Genomic DNA, 22,407 nt, shown 5'->3' on the forward strand with positions numbered 1-22,407 from the left:
TGGATCCTTGTGAGAGTGTATATGACATATGTGTTATCCTAAGACACAAATATACCTTGTGCATTCGTGGAGAATAAAACGCTAAAAAAAGTGCTATACAGATATAGTGCTATGCAAGTACTATAGTTGGACATTGCGAGAGTGTAGTGGAGAGACTGCTCCTTCACTGCATTTGTAACATTTTTCCTGCATAGACCCTGTAATGGTGAGTTTCCTGCATAGACCCTGTAATGGTGAGTTTCTCGCATAGACCCTGTAATGGTGAGTTTCCCCCATAGACCCTGTAATGGTGAGTTTCCTGCATAGACCCTGTAATGGTGAGTTTCCTGCATAGACCATGTAATGGTGAGTTTCCTGCATAGACCCTGTAATGGTGAGTTTCCTGTATAGACCCTGTAATGGTGAGTTTCCTGCATAGACCCTGTAATGGTGAGTTTCCTGCATAGACCCTGTAATGGTGAGTTTCCTGCATAGACCCAGTAATGGTGAGTTTTCTGCATAGACCCTGTAATGGTGAGTTTCTCGCATAGACCCTGTAATGGTGAGTTTCCTGCATAGACCCTGTAGTGGTGAGTTTCCTGCATAGACCCTGTAATGGTGAGTTTCCTGCATAGACCCAGTAATGGTAAGTTTCCTGCATAGACCCTGTAATGGTGAGTTTCCTGCATAGACCCTGTAATGGTGAGTTTCCTGTATAGACCCTGTAATGGTGAGTTTCCCGCATAGACCCTGTAATGGTGAGTTTCCCGCATAGACCCTGTAATGGTGAATATTGAAGTCTAAAAAAAAAAATTGACTTTGAGATATCGAAAAGATAACGATGTTACTGACATGAAGAGCCCTAAATTCAACCAAATACACTACCCCTGTATCATATAGATGCTTTAAACTATGAAATCGCTCATCTCTATTCCTGATATTAGACCCTTGTTTTTAACTTGGCTTTGACTATGGACTTGATATGGACTCTTTGATTTTGACCCAGCTTGCTAACCATTCTTAACTTACTTGGGTACCTACATAAAAAAAGACACTATCATCCAGTTGGAAGTCATTGCCTAGGGTGAACCATCCAAGGAGATGGGCCCAGGGTGAGATTAGGGCTGAACTTTCCCGTCCTCTACTATGACACTGGGTCACTGTGTTCTACTTCAAGTAGGGACTAAATGGGACTAACTTCATGCTCCAGGTAATGTGCTGCCCCTTCAGGTGTGATGTGGCATAACAGTTTTTTTTTTTTCAAATATAATTTTTTTGTATGATCCAAAAATATTAAACATAACTTTTTGAATAAACTTTTTGAGATCACATCATCTTTTCGAATCAGTTTTTTTTTTAAATATAAAATAATCCTTTAAAAATAAATCATGAAATATGAAATGCTTCAAATGAAGAACTGTACCTGTCACGCGGAGAAATAATCACAAAGTCTATAACTAAATGGAACTGCAAGAGGATAACCATGTGTGGGCAGGATTAGCACAGCTCATCCCCGCAGCAGAACTGTGCTAGATCAGTAACAGCACATATTATAATACATAAGTGTAGACCAAACTACTGATTATCCCACCATTGCTTCCACTGCTATAATATTACATTGTGAAGTGTCAGGGAATCCCAATACATAGGTCTGAGACGACGCACAGCCCTGCAAAACAATATTTTATGTGAATAGCAATTTAACCTTGATTTTCCATCCAATTGTTATCCATCCAAGGTCAGGAACAAGCTGCTGAGCCGCTGGTTTAATAATGTAAGTATACTGTATAAAGCCGGTGACATTTAAAATTCAAAATAGGGAGATACAATCTAATGCTGCACAGTGCGGAGAATGCAATTCATCTGTCTGATATTGCTGGAGACATTTCTGCTTCATTAACACATCTCCAGAAGCTTAGACTTGCAATATGTGTCATTATGTTAGGAAGAAAGAGGAAAGGGGCGACTCCTCAATGGCCGCCATTGCCACCATCAGCGTTACCTGGTCACTATGATAACCCGGACTGGAGGAATTCCAGTTCTTTTTGACATAGGGAGAGTTAAAGCGTAACTATAATTTCAGTAGCCAAAAAATGAAATTTCTCAAATAAAAAGCCCACGTGTTACCCTTTAAAAAGAGCCCTAAACTGCGTTGATAGCGTGTACGCTCGCTGAGATATCCCCAGTTGTTTGGCTCAGAAGAATAAATGATTTTTTCTTCTGGCTGAGAGAAAGTGGGCGTGGCCTATCCCTCATTTCCCTGGCTGCATGAAAGTAGGTGTGGCCTCTCCCTCATCTCCCTGGCTGTGTCCCTCTATCCACTGACCAGCACCTTAGCAGATGTATCACACATAGCAGGATTAGATACAGCCCCAACATACAGTATCACAATGTAAGATTAGATACAGAGCCCCAGCAGATGGTATCACACACAGTGGGATTAGATACAGTCATCTGCTCTCATTACACTGTAGGATAATGCCAGCCATGGAGGTGGGGGCACCTGCTGCAGATATCTGATAGTGAGTGTTATATGTGCTATGGAAGGACTACAGCTGTGTTGTGCTGGGACTTGTAGTCCTCCCCTCAGTGACTCACCCACTCTCCCTCATGCAGTACATTGGCTGGGTCATGGCTGGGATGTCCCTGAGCACTGAGTACTTGTCCCTCCATCCATCTCCTCCCCTGCGCTGCTCCTCACACACAACACCCTCAGCTCTGCTATGTGATCTCTGTGAGGGGAGGGGGGAGAGCGTGCTGCTAGGAGGGGGGGAGGAGGGTTTGTTTTTGTTTCTCTCTGTGTCAGGGCTGTTATCTGATCTTCCTGTCAGAGTCTGTACACTAAGTACGGATCTGCAGGGAGGGGGCGTGTCCAGCAGGAATGCAGAAATAAGTCAGAGCCAGAGAGGGCTGTAAGGGCATAATCAGCCTTATGTATTTAAAAAAAACTGTTCATTTTAGGTTATTAATGTATATTGCAAAAATTGTTATCATGCCCTAAGCTAACTAAAACTGAAAGGTCAAAATTTTTTATAGTTACGCTTTAAAGAAATATTCTTACAAGGGTCAACAAACCTGATTGGAGTATATTCCCAAGATGCAGATTTCTTCCAGAGATTTCTGAAACTCTTCAGGTCATTTGCATTTTACACTAAATTCCCCCCATTTGGGTGAATGTTACTTTTGATATTAGTTCTAGGACTGTGTGAATCGGTAAGTTGGACAAATCTAATCTGCTGATATCTCTCTATTGCACACGGGCATTGAGATGGAGATATGTCTGTCACCTACCTCCTCAGCGCTGTTCCAGTGATGTTAGCAGTGTAGGCCTTCGTCTGGAGCACTGTTAGGAGCACCCCCCCCCCCCCCCCAGAAGCCATGATCTGGCCCATCCGCTCCATTGATTATCGTTAGAAGGAGCCTGCCAACTCGAGCTGTTTAGGCAGGGCAGTGCTCCTAATGGTGCTCCAGACAAAGGATTTCACTGCTTACAGCACGGAAACGGCGCCGAGGTGGAAGTTAAGAGACATATCTAGGCACTCCGTGCGCAATAAGAACATATCAGCAGGTTAGCTTTGATAGTTCCCCTTTAAGGAATGGTCACCGCCTATGTTCAAATACATTGTGGGGGGAGGGAAGTGACAACAGCTCTCAGCACATTTTTATCTCAGAAAAAGAGGCGTCACAACACAACCTTGTCTGGCTTCAGATCAGAAACTAAATACGTTTACCCCATCAATAACTATAATAGTGAACCCTCTGGGCACAAATCTGAATTTTACTGATAGGAATTTTTCCATATCTGATTGCAGTTTACTCTTTCAGTGTTTATGTGTTTGGGGATTAGATGTGAGACCAGTTTGCCACAAGCATTTACCATCGGCTTATGTGGGTCACAACGTCTCATTGGCCGTCTCATCGGAAAACAGGAACATTAATAAATATGTGCTGATATAAAAAATAAGTTACAAAGATTATACATGCTTCATATACAAAGAGAATAACTACAAGCAATGTTCCCAAAAACAGTGGAATGGAATTTTTTTCCTATACTTATTTTGTTTACTATTTTTCATTTATAGAAGCTACATATTATTATAAATTATAATAATATGTAGCTTTTATAAATGAAAAATAGTAAACAAAATAAGTATAGGAAAAAAATTCAATTTATAATATATCATATTTAATATAATTTATAATATTTGCTCTTTTGTTTTACTGTAAATTGTTTCTTTTTTATTACTTTATGTTATTTTTGTAGTCTTTTGTATTTCTGGATTAAATATCTTAAATTTATTTCTATTTTATTATTCAATTTATTTATTGCTTTATTTTATTGATTTTATTCTTTATTTATTCTTTATTACTTCTACTCATGTTTTTTTTTATTCTATTACAATTTTTACTTTTTTATACTTATTATAAATACTATATTTCTCATATATGATTGTTATTTTGTAATCATTATATTTTGTTTAAAACTTTAAACTTTTTTTGCCATTTTTTAATATAGACAAAAAGAATTATCTTTCTTTTCTTTTTTTATTAAAATATTAAGTGCATCTTGTGTTTACTTCATCTTTTTAATAAGATCATTTTTTTTAATATCATTTTATCTGACAATAACAGAGTAATGCATTCTCTATAGCACATAATAGGCTGCATATCTCTCCTGATAAATGCTGTTTAGTCAGTGATATTTGCTATCTATATAGTGCGTCTTTGAAATATTGCAATCATTATTTCAGTGGTAACCATCTCATTGAAGCTGCCTCCCTGATGTGTTTGATGCTTTGATAATAAGATCCATTTTGCTATATTATCACTCCTACACGGTGCATGCTGCACAATGCCATTGTTCAATTCTTGGCAGCATTCATGAATGTAATATTATAATAGGGATAAGTGGACACGTACCATAGTGCGAATGAAAAGTTCTGCTCTAAATGGTCAATGCACCCTATGAAGCCTAGAAGGGGGCGAACAATCATAAGGAATGCCGGTACGTCACAGAATTATTACAGCTACATGGACCAGATAAGCCACAACTGTTACCTGCTTTGGGTTATGAGTAGTCTGGAGACTTTAGAAGACAACAGGGAGTAAAGTTCAAGCAAAGTAAAGTTTTCCCCCTGCAAATACGTAATATGAAGCCTCTGAACCCCAAATCTGGAACAGGACCCCTCCCCAACTATCACACATGATTTGATGGTCTCGTGTACAGCATGCCAGAGGAACCTTTCGCACCCCCTAAGGCTTTGTTCACACGCTCTAATATAACGGTCATTGTATTACAACGCAGGGACTGTCCGGCATGTAGCATGTTCCTGCGGCCGATACTGCAGTATAGGCCCTAGGAACATTATCTTTTTACTATTTAGGTTGCAGGAACCTTCGGGTGTGCCTGCAATCCAGTAGACCACAGTGTAAAGTACGGATGGGAGTTGTACTCTACACTGTGCGCACGGACTATTTTCTACGGCCGCTGTTCACCAAACTGCATGTCAATTATTTTCTGTTGCCGCAGTGAACAACGGCTGTAGTGGTTACACAGTGTATGTACTATGGCCGTTGTCCCATTAACATTAATGGGTTTATACGAATTTCCTTAACAACAATCGTTCAAAGAACATCCGTTGTTACCAAAATTAGTACATTTTGTGAACATAGCCTTAAAGGGTACCTGTCGTTACAAAAAAACTTTTGACAGGTAATAGAGACATGCCAAAAGTTTTGATCGGTCCGGGTCTGAGTGTTAAGACCTACAGTATACCAATAAGGAGAACGAGCGGGTAGAAGACCACGGGAGCGGGAAGAGTTAGAAAAAGAAGTCAGACTTACTGTATAATGGAGGTCTATAGAAGAGAATTTCACTCTAAGACATGCAGTAAATTTCAGTTCTGTTTTTGTTTTTTTTAATGTAATACATGCTACCATCTATGCGGGGGGAGGGGGATATCTCTGCACTAGGCTGTTTGCTCATACCCATGCTTCTTATTACTACCACTTGTTGCTAATCTTCTGCGGTAACATTTAGCATAGACATGGGGATGAGCTTCTTCATGTTAGCTTGGACTCCCCGTGGAGCCATAAAGTACTCTCACGGTAACAAAGACTGTCAATGAGAAGCTATAAATAAGGCAGCACAAATACAGCTCTGAAGTCCTAACTTGTTTCTGTTTGAACATGTCCTCCCATAGACAAAGAAAAGTCCATAGAGAGCAAAGAAAATGAGCCGGGTCGGCCTGTACGGACGGAGGAATCAGCCATAACCATAAAACCAATTAAAAATAAGTGAGTAACATTGCTAACCTTGTGCCTGTCAACTGAATGGACATCTTTGAATTCAATGTAAAACAAGATGGACAGTGGGGAAGGATCTGATCAACTTCGACAGGGGCCAAATAGGGATGGTTAGATGACAACTAATCCACCTTGCCCCTCGCTTTGCCTCTCCCCTCTGCCAATCCCTTCACTGGCTCCCCACTGCCCAGCGTATTCCTTTTATATTGTTGCCCATGACATACACGACCATCCACATCTTGTCCCCTCCATATATCTGTGACTTGATATCCTGCTACTGTCCCTCACACAACCTCCGATCCTCCATTGACATCTGTTTGAGCTCCTACCTTGTCCATACCTCACACAAACCACCTCCAAGATTTTTCCTGAGCCTCCGGAAAGAGAAACATAGGAAAGAGCTGAAGCGGTGACCTTGGGTTAAGTTTTATTGGCACCAACTCCGATTATTATTGATTACTTGTGGTGGTCTAATTGGCACATCTGTTGGCTGGCAGCACCCTATGGGCTGCTCTGTGGTGATTCTGCCTCCACATACTGCAGATCTCAGTCTGATCTCTCATCAGTGGGACGTGCTGGAGACGTCCCATCCACGGAGGCCGCACCTCACACCGCACAGCACTTACACGTTTGTTACAACAGAAAAATATACATAAGAAAAACCTCTAATTATAATGTAAATACCGAATGTTATTATTGTCAATTAAATCTAAAACTTTCTTTCTATACAATAAAAAATTCTCCTTTCCACTAAGAGTTTTCTAGGCTATTTTTCCGCCTAATGAAGTGGCCGAGCAGCTCACCCAAGGCGCAGAACGCAATTATTTTTAATGGTGTTGAAAATAATGCCTAAAAGTGATGGTCTTAAGTCCAAGAAGATTTATGCCATTCTGGACTGATTTTCACATAGTTACCAATCAATACAAAAGAACGATGGGACTGTTCATTTACTTGGCAGGAAGGAGAAAAATTTAATGAGCAAAGATTCTGTGGATATTTGTGTACAGGGGTCTGTGTGTTTTGCTTCTATGGGTTCATGTACTATATATATATATATATATATATATATATATATATATATATATATATATATCTACGTGTCTATGTTTATGTACAGTATATGGCTATGTATGTGTCTGTCTATATTGGTGTATATACAGTATATATCTATGTGTGTATCTATCTATCTATCTATCTCCTATCTATCTATCTATCTATCTATCTATCTATCTATCTATCTATCTATCTATCTCCTATCTATCTATCTATCTCCTATCTATCTCCTATCTATCTATCTATCTATCTATCTATCTATCTATCTATCTCCTATCTATCTATCTATCTATCTATCTATCTATCTATCTATCTCCTATCTATCTATCTATCTATCTCCTATCTATCTCCTATCTATCTCCTATCTATCTATCTATCTATCTATCTATCTATCTATCTATCTATCTCCTATCTATCTCCTATCTATCTATCTATCTATCTATCTATCTATCTATCTATCTATATTCAAAGTAGTTGTCACGGCACTCCCAGTAAGGTGTAGCAAAAAGGTGTTTTATTCAAACAAAAATCAGCACAGCAAACATAAAGTGGCAACGTTTCTGTGGCCTCTCGCCACCATTTTCAAGCCCAAACAAGTGAACAATCCAGTTCCTTAAATACAGGTGTGTCATTAAACATAGTACATTCATTGGTTCTTCCATATGTCAATCACAAGTGTTAATCTCAGTGAATTACCGTGCAGGTGTGTATATGCTGCACAAGGCTAGTGAAAAAAATGATATGCAACATTCCATAGAATGCAAAAGTGCAATGTAAGTGTTACCATCACATTATTAATAGGTTAGTGTCCCAAAGTGTCCATTCAAATCCAAAATGTCCATTTAGCAGATCGCTGGTACAAACAGGTATCAGCGACAGATACGCTTGAAATGCCGGGATACATCGGAGCAGGTACTGGCTGCTAGAGCAATGGGAGTAAATAGCGTCATGTAACTAAGGTAACGGTGACGTCACCTCAGAGCCAGCTGACTGATCAGGCTCAATAAGGGAACGTACTGAGATGGGAATCTCGGCTTGGCTGTCCTACAGACAGCACAGTAGCAATACATCTTAGCTGTAAAGCAAACAGCACGATTACGATGTCATTCAACAGTGCATCCAGATTGAGTGGAATCCACCCCCACGAACGCACTGTCTCACCACCAGGACCCGTCGGGTCGCTGTAGAGAAACCGTTCAAGTGCCGCATCCCATCAATGTCGCTTAGTCTGTACTGTTCCCAACCACCGAAAGGTACTTCCTCTTTGCTCAACACAATGCAAGCCAGTCACTTGTTCCAATGCGTCCCGTTTACATATATCCATATCTATAAAGTAAAAAGAGAACATGTAAGTATCAACTTGACATAATCAGTTGTTAACAATATACTGTAGAGAGATATCAAATGAATTGTTCACTTCACCTCAGAAAAAACCCACACATTAAGGGAGACTGGTTGTTGCTATGACTATCTACTCAGATGCTTGACAACTTTATACTCCACATTAAGTCCGTATTCTCCACGGGCATCGGTCTTAAAAATCCACTCTAATTCTTTCCTTTTGAGAGTCAGTTGTCTATCGCCACCCCTCCCAAGGGGGCCGATCCTGTCAACAATCATACATCTGAGGTCCCATTCTGTATGACCCTTTTCAGTAAAATGTTTTGCCACCGGTAATTCTACTTTGCGTTTCCTTATAGAATATCTATGCTGGTTGATCCTTGTTTTAAAGTCCCATGAGGTTTCCCCCACGTAAATGAATCCACAAGGGCACCAGAGGATGTACACCACCCAATCCGACACACAGGTAAGGTACTGTTTAATCTTGAATGTTTTTTTTGTAATGGGGTGTACAAACTCAGAGCCCTTTTTCATAAGCTTGCAATTAACACAATTTAAGCAAGGATAGGAACCAGTATTTCTTCTACCAATGTACCTTTGTGTTTCACTGGCTACTGTCTTCACTGTAGATTTGACCAATTGATCCCTTAGGTTCCTGCCTCGTCTGTACGACATTAACGGGGGTGTCTGGAACTCCGGGATGTTAGTATGACTATTTTTAATTATGTACCAATATTTGTTCACCACCGCGTTGACTTTAGGTGATAGATCAGTATATGTAGAGACAAAGGGGATTCGGTTGAGTCGACTGTCCCTGGGTTTGTCCTCGAGCAGTGGCTCCCTCTCTTCCCCCTCTATCTCCTGTCTACATTTTGCTAGGAGTCTCTCTGGATACCCTCTCTCCTTAAAGTTCTGGGTCATATTGGAAAGTGTCCTGTCCAAGTCAGTCCGTCTCTCTATGATGCGTCTAGCCCGTAACATCTGGCTCCTGGGAAGGCTCTTGATCATCCGACGGGGGTGACAACTTCTATATTGTAGCACATTGTTACAGTCCGTGGGCTTCACATATATGTCCGTCAATAATTTCTGTCCATGCCTGGTAACTAAAACATCCAAATAGTTAATTTTGTCATAGTCACACTGCATAGTAAATTTGATTGTACGATCCACTGTATTGAGGTAATTCACAAATGTCACCAGCTGTGACATGTCACCATGCCACACCATGAAGACGTCGTCTATGTAGCGCTTCCACATACCCACATGTTGGAAGTGGGGCGCCACATAGATCGACGTCTCCTCAATGTGCGACATCACAATGTTAGCGTAGGTTGGTGCATAATTAGCTCCCATCCCTACTCCACGTTCCTGTCGATAAATCTGGTCATTAAAAACAAAGTAATTGTTAGTGAGTGCAATGTCCAAAAGTTGTAGGATGAAATCTTCCTCTCTAGGTGTCATGCACAACTCACTTAATTTGTGCTTTACTGCCTCTCTCCCTGTCTCTGCATCAATTGACGTGTAGAGGCTAACTATGTCTAGTGTCACTAAGATACATTGGTTCGGTATCTCAATTACCCCAATTTCCCGTATGAACTGTGTAGAGTCTCGTATGTATGATTTCGCGTTTGTGGCTAGTGGCCTCAAAACTTTATCAAGAAAAATAGAAACATGGCTGACTGCCGAGTCTCGACCTGAAACAATCGGTCTACCTGGTGGACATAACGGGTCTATCTATCTATCTATCTATCTTCTATCTATCTATCTATCTATCTATCTATCTATCTATCTATCTATCTCCTATCTATCTATCTATCTATCTATCTATCTATCTCCTATCTATCTATCTATCTATCTATCTATCTATCTATCTATCTCCTATCTATCTATCTCCTATCTATCTCCTATCTATCTATCTATCTATCTATCTATCTATCTATCTATCTTCTATCTATCTCCTATCTATCTATCTATCTATCTATCTATCTATTTATCTATCTCCTATCTATCTATCTATCTATCTATCTATCTATCTATCTATCTCCTATCTATCTATCTCCTATCTATCTATCTCCTATCTATCTATCTATCTATCTATCTATCTATCTATCTATCTATCTCCTATCTCCTATCTATCTATCTATCTATCTATCTATCTACACATGAATATGTCTGTGGGGTATTTGAGCACATGGGGCTGCATCTGTATCTGTAGGGATAAATCCCATTAGAGCAGCTCTTAGATACAAAGGTTCTATAAAAGCCACCACTTAAGCCTATTACATGTAATAAACCACCAACATGCTTAGAATATTTGGACATGATATGAATACTCATCTAATACAGAAGACGCCATGAGAGCGCTTCTCATGGAGGAAATAAATACGGCTTATTCAATAAGGTACTTGACATCCTAAGAGTCTCTCAGATGACATTAGGCCCCTTATTCTTGCGTTTGGTCTGAGCATTCATGGAATTACATTACTACGTCTGAACATCTTCCTGCTTTAGAGAAGTCATACAGCAAAGCTGGTAAAATCAGATGTGTCCCACATACATACAGTATATGTAAGGAGAACAAATGTGCTGTTTTTAGTGAAGTAACTTTCATCCCTGTACTGCTCTTCTCCCCCATGGATCTAATCACTTCCTGGTTTCCTCTCTGAACTGTGACCCTGCTGTTAACAATGCTGAAACTTTCCCTCAACCCCCTTGTTTTCATGTGATGGTAAAACTGCCAGAACTAATGGGACAGATCAGCTGACTGCGACTGAAGTGCGACCAAACCTGGTCACCCTATCTGTAGTCTCCCCCACTTGATCACCCTCTATGTAGTCTCCCCCACATGGTCATCCTTTATGTAATCTCCCCCACCTGGTAACCCTGTATGTATTCTCACCCATGTGGCCACCCTATCTGTAGTCTCCCCATCTTGGTCACCCTCTATGTAGTCTCCTCCACATGGTCACCCCCACATGTAGTCTCCCCCACCTGGTCACCCTTATATGTAGTTTCCCCCAGCTGGTCACCCTCTATGTAGTCTCCCCCACCTGGTAACCCTATATGTAGTCTCCCCCACCTGGTCACCCTATATGTAGTCTCCCCCCACTTGGTTACCCTATATGTAGTCTCCACCAGTTAGTCACCCTATATGTATTCTCCCCCACTTGGTAACCCTATATGTAGTCTCCCCCACCTGGTAACCCTATATGTAGTGTCCCCAACTTGGTCCCCATATTTGTAGTCTCCACTACTTGGTTACCCCATATGTAGTCTCCCCCACCTGGTCACCCTATGTGTAGTCTCCCCATATATGTTGTCTCCCCCTATATGTTGTCTCCCCATTCTGGTCACTCTATTTGTACCCCCCTGGTAACCCTTTATGTATAGTCTCCCCTCCTTGATCACCCTGTATGCAGTCTACCCAACCTGGTCCCCCTATATGTATTCTTCTCCACTTGGTCACCCTGTATGTAGTCTTCCCCACCTGTTCACCTTCTGATTTACAGTTTTTACCAAGGGAGAGAATACATTTGGCTCAGACAGAACAAAAAGAGGAAAACTGACCCATAGTAGCCTGTAGACTTATTCTCATATCACTACCCTTAAGATCCTTTCATCAGATCAATTTCTATTGATGTAAATTCCCCCTCCCACTAATTGCCACGTATAGTTGGAATATAATTAACCTATTAGTATCCATAATGGAGAATAGAAACAGATGCTTCCCTGGAGCTCCCGGAACCAGACCACAATGCCATTCTCTCCTGTAATCCCCCCGCTGCTTCCTATATTAGTACCAGAGGGCTTCTTAGGGTCAGCGGTTTAAAATCCCACTTTTATCTTCTGTCACCTTTCAGCCCTTATGAAGTTTACAGGCCTCCCTCCAATGGCTAAATAACATCCGAGCCCATCTGAGGCCGAGACAGCCGGCTGTGCACAAGGCTCTTACTGCCGAGGAGAAATTTACAAGACCGATATAACCCACTAAAAACAATTTGCTGAAAAACCGCCCATTATTTATTATCCATCGGATCCGCGGTGTTGCTGTTGTTTTATTTACCTCGGGCTGAGATAACCTATATTTCCTTCCACACACCAGTAAGGCAGATACTTGAGGGTTGGAGCCCCCACGGCCACAAGTCTTATATTGCCAGGAACGGCCGCTATGTACCTATAAAGCCGCCTGCTCTACAACGGACGCCGCATTAAAAATAAAGTCACATAAAATGAGTTAATGTTCTTATTATATGTCAGCATCGGCAGCTTTATTACTCACAAACACAGAATATACAGACAACCTGCCTTCATACAGATAGTGTCCTGTGTTACAGTAGGTGCAGTAAACAATGGCGGTGACTTTATCAATCCATCTGAATTTTTTTAGTCTCTCAAAGGGGTATTGTAGTGTCCCACCATAGGGGGCTGTCTATTGCATCTGAGTAAGTAACTCCCTCAGGTTCACACAAGTGGGAGATTGTGTATTATTGTATTTTCACCACTAGGTATCACTACTGTTTTTGTCTAACTTTATGCACAGCTGAAGGAGCAGAAGGGTTAACTACAGTATGTTTTGTAGCACATGTTGTTTTCTGCCCACTCATAGATTCAGGTGCTTTCCCTCTTGTTCTATTCTATCCTCTCTTTCTCCACATGCGGGGATGGTGATGATGTTATAGTCCTGAGGTGGGATGAAGGTGAAAGTGAAGCACTAGGAGCAAGGAAAAGTTGCATTTATTCTCCTGGATAACCCCTTTAAGTTGACCTTTAAAAGCTCAATGGGTTAAAGAAGAAAGAGATCTTCCTGATGACCCCGCCTATATCGGCTGATTGACAGCTTTCCCTGTATCAGTCAGTCTATGGAGAAGCCTGTCAATCAATCTGTGGGGCGGAGTAATGAGGACTCTTCCTGTCTCTCTTAGGAGTCAGCATCATCTTTGACTCCAAACACTATGAATATCCATGATATGCGGCTCCCAGCTCAGTATAAATCCCCGCCGGCAGGGTTCTCTCATGCAGCCATTGTATAGTAGGCTAGCTGTGCATTAGTAAAATCATTGTGAGACCAGCATGATAGATCACTGTTCACCGACCCACTAAGTGACCTGCATATATTACTGCAATCTATCTGCCCAATTCCTCTGCGAATAGAGACTCCCAGGTTGGTACCAGCGATCACTATAAGTAATGGGGGGGGGGGGTATATATAGAAGGAGAGGGGGAGATACTGTATACGAATGTAGAACAAATGGCAGGGGACTTAATGAAGATCATAATAATCACAGACTTTACAGTTTGTAATGTACTTTTTTTTTTTTTGTATGGGGGCTATGATCTACTAAGCATATCTTAATGTGGTGGGGAGTGGGAACGGGATAGGGGGGAGAGTCACCGTCCCAAAGCATGAAGGGGGGATAGTTGTTTCTCCTCCTCTATCACAACGTCCACCTATAGATCAGACCGCAGCCGTCCACTGTTTCGTTTCTGAAGATAGAGCAAAACCTGGAAAGTTACAGTGTCCGTAAAACTACTACAAAAGCACTAGACCTGCTCTTATTATCCCTAGGGAATATCCCATGTAATACTGAGAGGCATCATAGACGGGATTATCCAGGGTTAGAAAAAAATGGCCACTTTCTCCCAGAGACAGCACCACTCTTGTCTCCAGGTTGGGTGCAGGTTTCCTATTGAAGTGCCACCTATTGGAAACAACTTGTTACACAGCATCATTCCTAAGTGATATCAGTTAATGTGACCCATAGGTATAAACCATTCATTACACCAGCTTCTTATTATAAATAACACACACAAATACACACACACACACACACACACACACATACATACAGTCAGATACGCACAGACACACATACGCATAAACACACACAAACACACCTACACATACATACATATATACATACAAACACACACACACACATACATACATACATATAGTCAGACACACACACACATACATATAGTCAGACACACACACACACACATACATACATATATACATACAAACACACACACACATACATACATATAGTCAGACACACACACACACACACACACACACATACATACATACATATAGTCAGACACACACACACACATACATACATATATATATATATACATACAAACAAACACACACACACACACACACACATACATACATACAAACACACACACACACATACATACATACATATAGTCAGACACACACACACACATACATACATACATATAGTCAGACACACACACACACACATACACACACATACATACATACATACACACACATACATACAGTCAGACACACACACACAGACACACATACAGTACAAAAAGACACACACACACGGACACACACATACATGCATACATACATACATACACACACATACATAAAGTCAGACACACATACACATAGACACACACACAGATGCACTTACACACAGAAAAACACAGATACACACAGACACAAACAAACACACACAAACACACACACAGACACAAACAAACACACACTGTACATTACATTGACTCCAGTATAGAGCATAACTGGTGTTTACAAGGTTTATCCTCTGATTTATTGTTGAAAAAACTTACCAATCACTCTCAGAGACGCCATTGTAACGGTAAAGCTGGTGAAGCTGGTAAAGCAGCGGGTGAGGCATCACTCACAGTCTGATCAGTTTTATAGGAATCCTTTTATAGGACATAATAGCAGAACGATGATCAGATAATTACTGTAATCCCGTCTCCGGTTATTATGGATATGGAGAAAAGTAACTACAGGTTGTTAAACAAATAAAAGCCTCATAAAGATGACATCTCCCTCTTACTCCGCCTAAACCTGGGCTGGAATCATGGAGGCAGCTCTGTTACTCTCATTTACATCTGTAAATCTGGACGACTCTACAGCATCTATGTGTCAGCTGACATCCGACATTACTAAGAGCGCCATTCTATGGGGTCCTCTAATATTCATATAATTTATCAGAACCGCTCCTCCCCAAAACAACAGTGAACAGAAACAGCATGCCGCCTTCTGAACACCTATTATAAGTGCAGGTTAGAGAAGTGCTTTGTAAATACAGTCCATTACTTATCAGGTACGGATCCTACCTTAGGCCATGTTCACATTGCATGAAACACTAGCCGTTCTGTAACTCGGCCGCGTGTTACTGAAGATCATCCCGGACGGTTCTGCAGTACCGACCGGATGATTTTAATTTCTGGGGAATTCTGATGCGGGTGTCAGTTCACATGCTCCATTGTGTGAACTGACAGGTTCTCTGCGGCATATGAATAGTGCCCGCAGAAGTGTATATGCTCCATTCATTGGAATAAATCATGGTCGTTGCTGCAAATTGCAACAACGGACGTGATTTTTGTAAAACATATGGTGTTTGAACATGGTCTTATAGCCCATGGTGATTTATATCAAATATACTAACACCCCTTGCTTGTTCAGTGTCTACACCAATCCTTAGCTAATATTTCTCATTCTGGGAGCTCTTGACTGACCCACTGCATTAAAGGGGTTGTCCAGCAGATGGCCCGTCCTATAGATAGACCATCAATTGTAGATCCTGGCAGGTCTGACATCCAATACCCACGTTGATCAGCTGTTTAAAAGGGTTGTGATGCTCAGTTGAGCACTGGAGATTGCTTAACGTTTTCTTGCTCTTGTCTTCTCATCATCCGACCCTCTGTAGCAGTTGAGTTTGGAATTGCCCCTTTACTTGAATTTCCTAGATTCGCTACAACTAATAGGGAATGCGAGTAAATAAGTGGCATCAGAGGCCCCTTCAAGTAGCTGACTACCCTGGAGTCAGACCCCCATCAATCTAATATTCATGGCCTATTTGGTCTATACCTGCCTCTTTTTTTTATATATATTAAGTTCTGTCCGGATTCATTAGTTCCATTAATATAATCTTATTAATATCCATTAATTATACGTGTCATATCCATTAAAGAAAATGGGAGCTGTGAAAATAACTGTTTACAAATAGCCTTTAATTTCCATGGTTACAGACTACAAACAAGCCCCATGTAGTCTGATCCTGCAGTCATGCTCCCTTTCTTCTTGATAATATTCAAGGTTATTTGCATGTGTGCTCGTAGTCACCGACTGTTTGGCCATGTGCTGAGACAATATGTGGATATATGGATGTAGTCAGTCATTCATATCGCTATATTTATCTCAGCTAAAGCTGGTTATTCTTAGAATTCTGCAACATTGTACAAAATCTGTATGCACTGTATTGTATTGTGTTGTCTTTTGTTGCTCTGTATTATGTGTCGCAGTATTTATCTATTTTAAGGCAAATATATGACTACTTATATATATTTAGAAAGAAAGACAAGGAATAAAGTATGTGATTTAGTAAGCAGAGCATGAAGCGGGAATATCAGCATAAAAGATTCATTGCTCAGAACTGTCAGGAAAGTAAAGTACCGATAGGACTATACAGATAGACCAACCATTAGCGATTCTCATTCTAGGCTGAAGTGTAATACAATTCACTATATATGTCAAACAAATACAGCGGGAAGTAGGGAAGACGGGAAAGTACAACCCAAAGACACAATGTACTGCTCAAAACAAGGTCAAGCTATGAAGGCTGGCACAAATCGTGAGAGCATTTTTGAGAGCGGAGGAGGAGAGTAGAGGCGTGCGAGCCCTCCCATAGAGATGCCGTTTGACACTGAAGCAGGCAGGATTCCGCCCCATTTGCTCAGTGTGAACATACCCTAATAGTGCTTTCTAAACCTCTGCCATTGTTATTCCTCCACCAGCACATATTGAAGGACTTATGGGTGGGAGTAGATCGATACTAGTGAAATTATCAGAGACTGGCCCCATGGAGCTGAACTAAGACACCGGGCAATACAAGAATCAAGAATCCATCAACTTTATGGAATGTGGCTGTTTATTTTTTTTCCCTCCCCTTAATCACTTAAGTGCTGCCCCCTCCTCAACACTGCTGCCCAAGGCACAGGCCCACAGATGCCTAGGGGCTAATGTGGCCCTTGGTATATAAATTGACAATCGTGAATGTTTACTTATTTGGGCAACCACCAGTGTTAAACTGGACCACCAGATTGCAGAGGATTCTCAGACACAGTAATGGGAGGGCCAGCAAACTACAATTCACTCGGACTGGACTTTAGAACCAAATGCTATTACTAGCGTCTATATCTTATAAGCTGAATTACAGAAAAAGTAACCTATGACACCTAACTGGTGAGTGCAATGAACTCCAGTCTGATACTAAGGCTTTACTGCCATTATGCCTTGGCCTCTTGTCAAACCTTGGAATAAATCCCTGTGCATACTATCTATATCCCCAAGAGAAGGCTGCAACACATCACTTGTGCAACGAGATATTAGGCAGAACACTACTGAACACCATATAGATCAATCACCGCTGCCCATGGAAGAGAACCAAGGAAAGCTTTGGGGGTATGCAACTGGAAGTCAATGCTAACTTGGACGAGGTGGGCAAAACAAGGGAAAGATTCTTGCATTTTATAGGGCGCAGAGGATCTTTAGAAGGAAATGTATCTACGGTGCTCAAAGTTCATAGGGACCACAGAAGCAATGTCCCCGTTATGAGCAATTTTTAATATTAAGGATCGTAGGATATTAAGGATTGTAGGATCACAGCGAGCCTTCCTCAGGCATAATAGTAATATAAAATGACGTCCTCTAAATACCATGAAAAAAACTCCTTCCTTTCCAGACGGGGAGTAGTATGACGACAATGATAAACAATAAAAATAAAATTAATAAACGCATGAACAGATTCCCAAAAGAGACACATTCTATCTCCCTAAAAATCCTAAAAACTTGATATCAACATACATATAAATATCTGTGCCCTGAAAAAGGAAGACTCTTTCCCTTGTCCTTCTCACCTGGTCCAAGTTAGCATTGACTTCCATGGCTGCATAAAGGCATACAGGTGACCTGCTCTCGATGGAAACCCCAGAGACCCTCCGATGACATTATGGTTCATGTATAGAAAGTTATTATACAAGGAGCCCCAAGTCGGCTCTGCCATATTAGAACCAACGATATCCCCAGCACTCTGTTATATTAGTCATACTGGGGTCCAGGAGCTTCACGATAATCCTCTGCCAACTACTCATTACAATTGGCTGCATATTCTTCTTGCTTGTGGCCTGGTTTTAGCATGGCGTACATAATGTTGCACTGATTGAGCTGTCAAATACGCCGTAAAGCCAGGTAGGTCTAATAAACTAGGCACTTAGTATAAAATATACTTTGCGAATATCCTGGAAGGGTGGCAATGACAGCTACTAAATGAAAAGTGCTAAAAAATCCAGCAAAAGCATGCTAATTGTCTCCGTTGAATATTAGAGAGTAAAGTTCAATTGAAAATTCAATGTTGCAAGCGTAGAACATGAAACCTACAATTGCAGTGACAAATGACATGGTGAATTGACCTGAAAATAACTCAGATAGAGATGCTTTTCATCTAATAAGTAAGGTGTTGTGTGCAATATTTCACTGGGAAAAATGGATGGCAGAAGACAAATTAATTATGTGAAATCTGTTGCCGGCTTCTAATTGGTGGTTTCAGTGAAATCACAACAGATGCCGGCAGAATATTTACCATGCATGAAATAAGGCGGAATTGTAGCTGGAATATGACTGTGTATATAAAAGTATATTTACTGTTATTTGCATCTTTTGCTTTTTCAGGTATGGTGGTTACTTTGCAATTGTGATAGGTAGAGATGAGCGCAACTGGAGCGCGCTCGGGTCCAATCATTCGGCAATTGAATACCGGTGGTTGAAGAAGTTGAATGCAGCCCTAGTGGATATAAGCACTGCTGCTCCATTCTGTTATATGGTAGCCAGTTTGGACCATGGCCACCTTCAACAGGCCTTAGTGGTGATACTTGGATTTATTGCATAAACCTTCTAAGGTTAGTGATTGGTTGCAGTGGTCATGTGAATGATGCAGGTGACATCACTGCTGCAATACCAACAGGCAACACCAAAGTGGCAGAGGCCCTGGAGTGGCAAAGGGTTTAATAGGTGATTAAAAAAATACTTTTTTATATTTAATAAAATTCTAATTAAAAAAAAAAAAATCCAGAAATCCCTTTAAATTCAAACACTCGGCGGCATCATTTACAGCACTTGGGCTGTACTACTTTAAAGCAATACATTACAGTAATTCCTACATTATTGAACCACACATGCAGCACACAGCACTCCTAATGGTGATGAGTGGTATTACAAGAGGGATCACTGGTGCTGGTGTAACACATTGTAATTACTATACTTGCATACAAAGTGCAAAAAGACAAAAAAGAATGGTGGACAGATGGGATGGTCATCATATAATCCCATGTGAGAATCTCTTAGCCAGTCAGGACATCTTAAAAGGGTTCTGCAGCGCTACAAAGACATAGCCACTTTCTTCCAGAGACAGCACCGCTCTTGTCTCTAGGTCAGGTGTGGTTTCCAATTAAGCTCCATTCACTTCAATGGAACTGAGTTGCAAAACCTGCACCCAACCTGGAGACAAGAGCGGTGCTGTCTCTGGAAGAAAGTAGAACAGGACCTGTTTGACCCTTGCTGTTATATGAAGGTGGGCTGCTGTAACTTCCAGGCTGGAAGCTTTTTAATAGCAGCCTGACCCTGACTGCCATGGTCTGTAGACTAGACTGATATAACTATACCGCCAGCAGTAATTCATGGCGGCAAAAGATTGAAAAGCTTGGGGAACCGATCTGCTCTGAAAGGCCGCTATCATTATTGTCAGAATAACTGAGAATAGGTTATGCAAAGTCTTCCTCTACGCACAAGTTTCCTCGGCTTCCGGCATTTCCTCCAGTTTCCCAGGACTGGATCAAGCCTTTCCTGATACCTGGATAGAGCAGCAGGGAGCCTAACAGAGTCGAAAGGCAGCAGGCTGATAAGCCACTTGCCGATCACACGAATGACTTTGCTTTGTTTAGACGGCCGATTTGCTCATCTCTATCATAATTGCACGGCTCAGATCCTTGTTTTATTTAGGAAAAGCGTTATTTTTTTAAATGTGATTTTAAACAATAAAATAAATAAATATTCCAACCCTTTCCCACTTGCTTTGAAAGGTTCCTAACAATGTGTGGGAGCAACTGGCTTCAGCTTATAGACCATAAAAATTTGGGAAAGAATGGAGTTTCTCAAGCTTGTCATTAGCTTATTAAGGGTTAGAAAAAAAATGTATAGTATGGTACCATGTTAGCCAGAAAGATCCATATCGTGGTAAATACTTGTGATCAATGTATTTTAGGAGTAATACCTTTATTGGCCAACAAAAATAATTGTGTTGCCCAATAAAGGTATCACTCCTAAAATATTTACCACGATTCTGCTTAAAGGGAAAAGTCTTAGGATAATGATGTTTATTTGGGGGAAAACTGTTCCTTCTGGGATAAGTAGTCAGGTGGGTGGGTCTACGTAGTAAATGTGTATAAATGTGTGCACAGAGAGCTGTCAATCACTTAGTAGGACCGGCCACTTGACTAATAGAGATGAGCGAACCTTGAGCATGCTCGAGTCCATCCGAACCCGAACGTGCAGCATTAGCACGTGGCTGATTAGCGGGGGCTGCTGAAGTTGGATAAAGCCCTAAGGCTATGTGGAAATCATGGATATAGTCATTGGCTGTATCCATGTTTCCCAGACAACCTTAGAGCTTTATCCAAGTTCTGCAGCCCCCGCTAATCAAATGCTGAACATTTATGTTCGGATCGACTCGAACGTGAACCCAGTTCGCTCATCTCTATTGGCTAACTAACCCAGAATGAGCAGAGAATTACACGAATAAATGACAAGTTATCCTTTTTCCAATGAGCTATATATCAGCTAAGTCTTCCCTGCTGTTTCTGCTCTATAACACACTGCTGGCAGATTGGACTTTTAATTTGATGGGTTCCCTTTAAAACAAAATAAATATGAAAAGAGTGGGTGTGGTATTGACTACTACTGCTGCCTCACTGCTATCTGTGTCTCTGGGGCCACCGAGAGCAATAAAAATTTGCTTTATTGATTCGCCAATTTTTATCTTTTTTCTTTCTTTGCTTAAATGTAAAAAAAGATCAAATAGCAGAATCCAGAGAGTGCTTATACTGTTATTTGCATGGCATAGCTCCATGGATTTCTATTAAGGTATCTTACACAGTTAATCAATAAAGACCACCTACACAGACAAGTCAGGATGGGGGCAGGCAGCAGGGGACAAAGTGCAGAGAACAAAGCTCTTCTATCCCGCCGCTCTCTATCCAGCCCGTCACCAGTGCGCTGATTTCTCTAGGGGTTTACAATCCACCAGTAATTGTGAGCCTTGGGAATACGTAGCACAGTAAAGCAATGGTGTGTCCCTCTTCCCTGCAGGGACTTTGTGCAATCTCTACCCAAGCTGCTGTTCCTAAGATCTCTTGTTGACCAGACTGAAACCTGTCTACGATACAAAACTCTTAAAATTAAATAATAATCACAGGAAAACACATTACAGCTTATGTGTTCTTTTCATTTGGTACAGGTTGCCTGATAACCAGACTAGAGATGAGCGCAACTCAAGCATTCTAAGTCCGGTCGTCGGACATTTGAATACCAGTAGCTGAAAAAGTTGGATGTAGCCCAAGGGAGTCCTGGTGGATACAGTCTATAGGCCACAGCTTTAT

The 22,407-nt window shown here is 41.1% G+C and overlaps 1 protein-coding gene across 11 annotated transcripts in view; it reads right to left on the reverse strand.

The window, feature by feature from the left end:
* Nucleotides 1–22,407, reverse strand: part of NRXN1 (neurexin 1) — a 1,072,395-nt gene that overhangs the window by 728,835 nt on the left and 321,153 nt on the right. Inside the window, exon 7 of one of the 11 annotated variants that reach the window (XM_069954862.1) lies at nucleotides 8,485–8,664. The exons of the other annotated variants lie outside the window; for them this stretch is intronic. Coding sequence (XP_069810963.1) covers nucleotides 8,552–8,664 — 113 coding nt within the window. The 3' untranslated portion in view covers nucleotides 8,485–8,551. Of the gene's footprint in view, nucleotides 1–8,484; nucleotides 8,665–22,407 lie in introns of those variants that run through there. 11 annotated transcript variants of the gene reach the window in all.

The sequence above is a fragment of the Dendropsophus ebraccatus genome, chromosome 15, assembly GCF_027789765.1.
Source record: "Dendropsophus ebraccatus isolate aDenEbr1 chromosome 15, aDenEbr1.pat, whole genome shotgun sequence".
NCBI classification, from domain to species: Eukaryota; Metazoa; Chordata; class Amphibia; order Anura; family Hylidae; genus Dendropsophus; species Dendropsophus ebraccatus.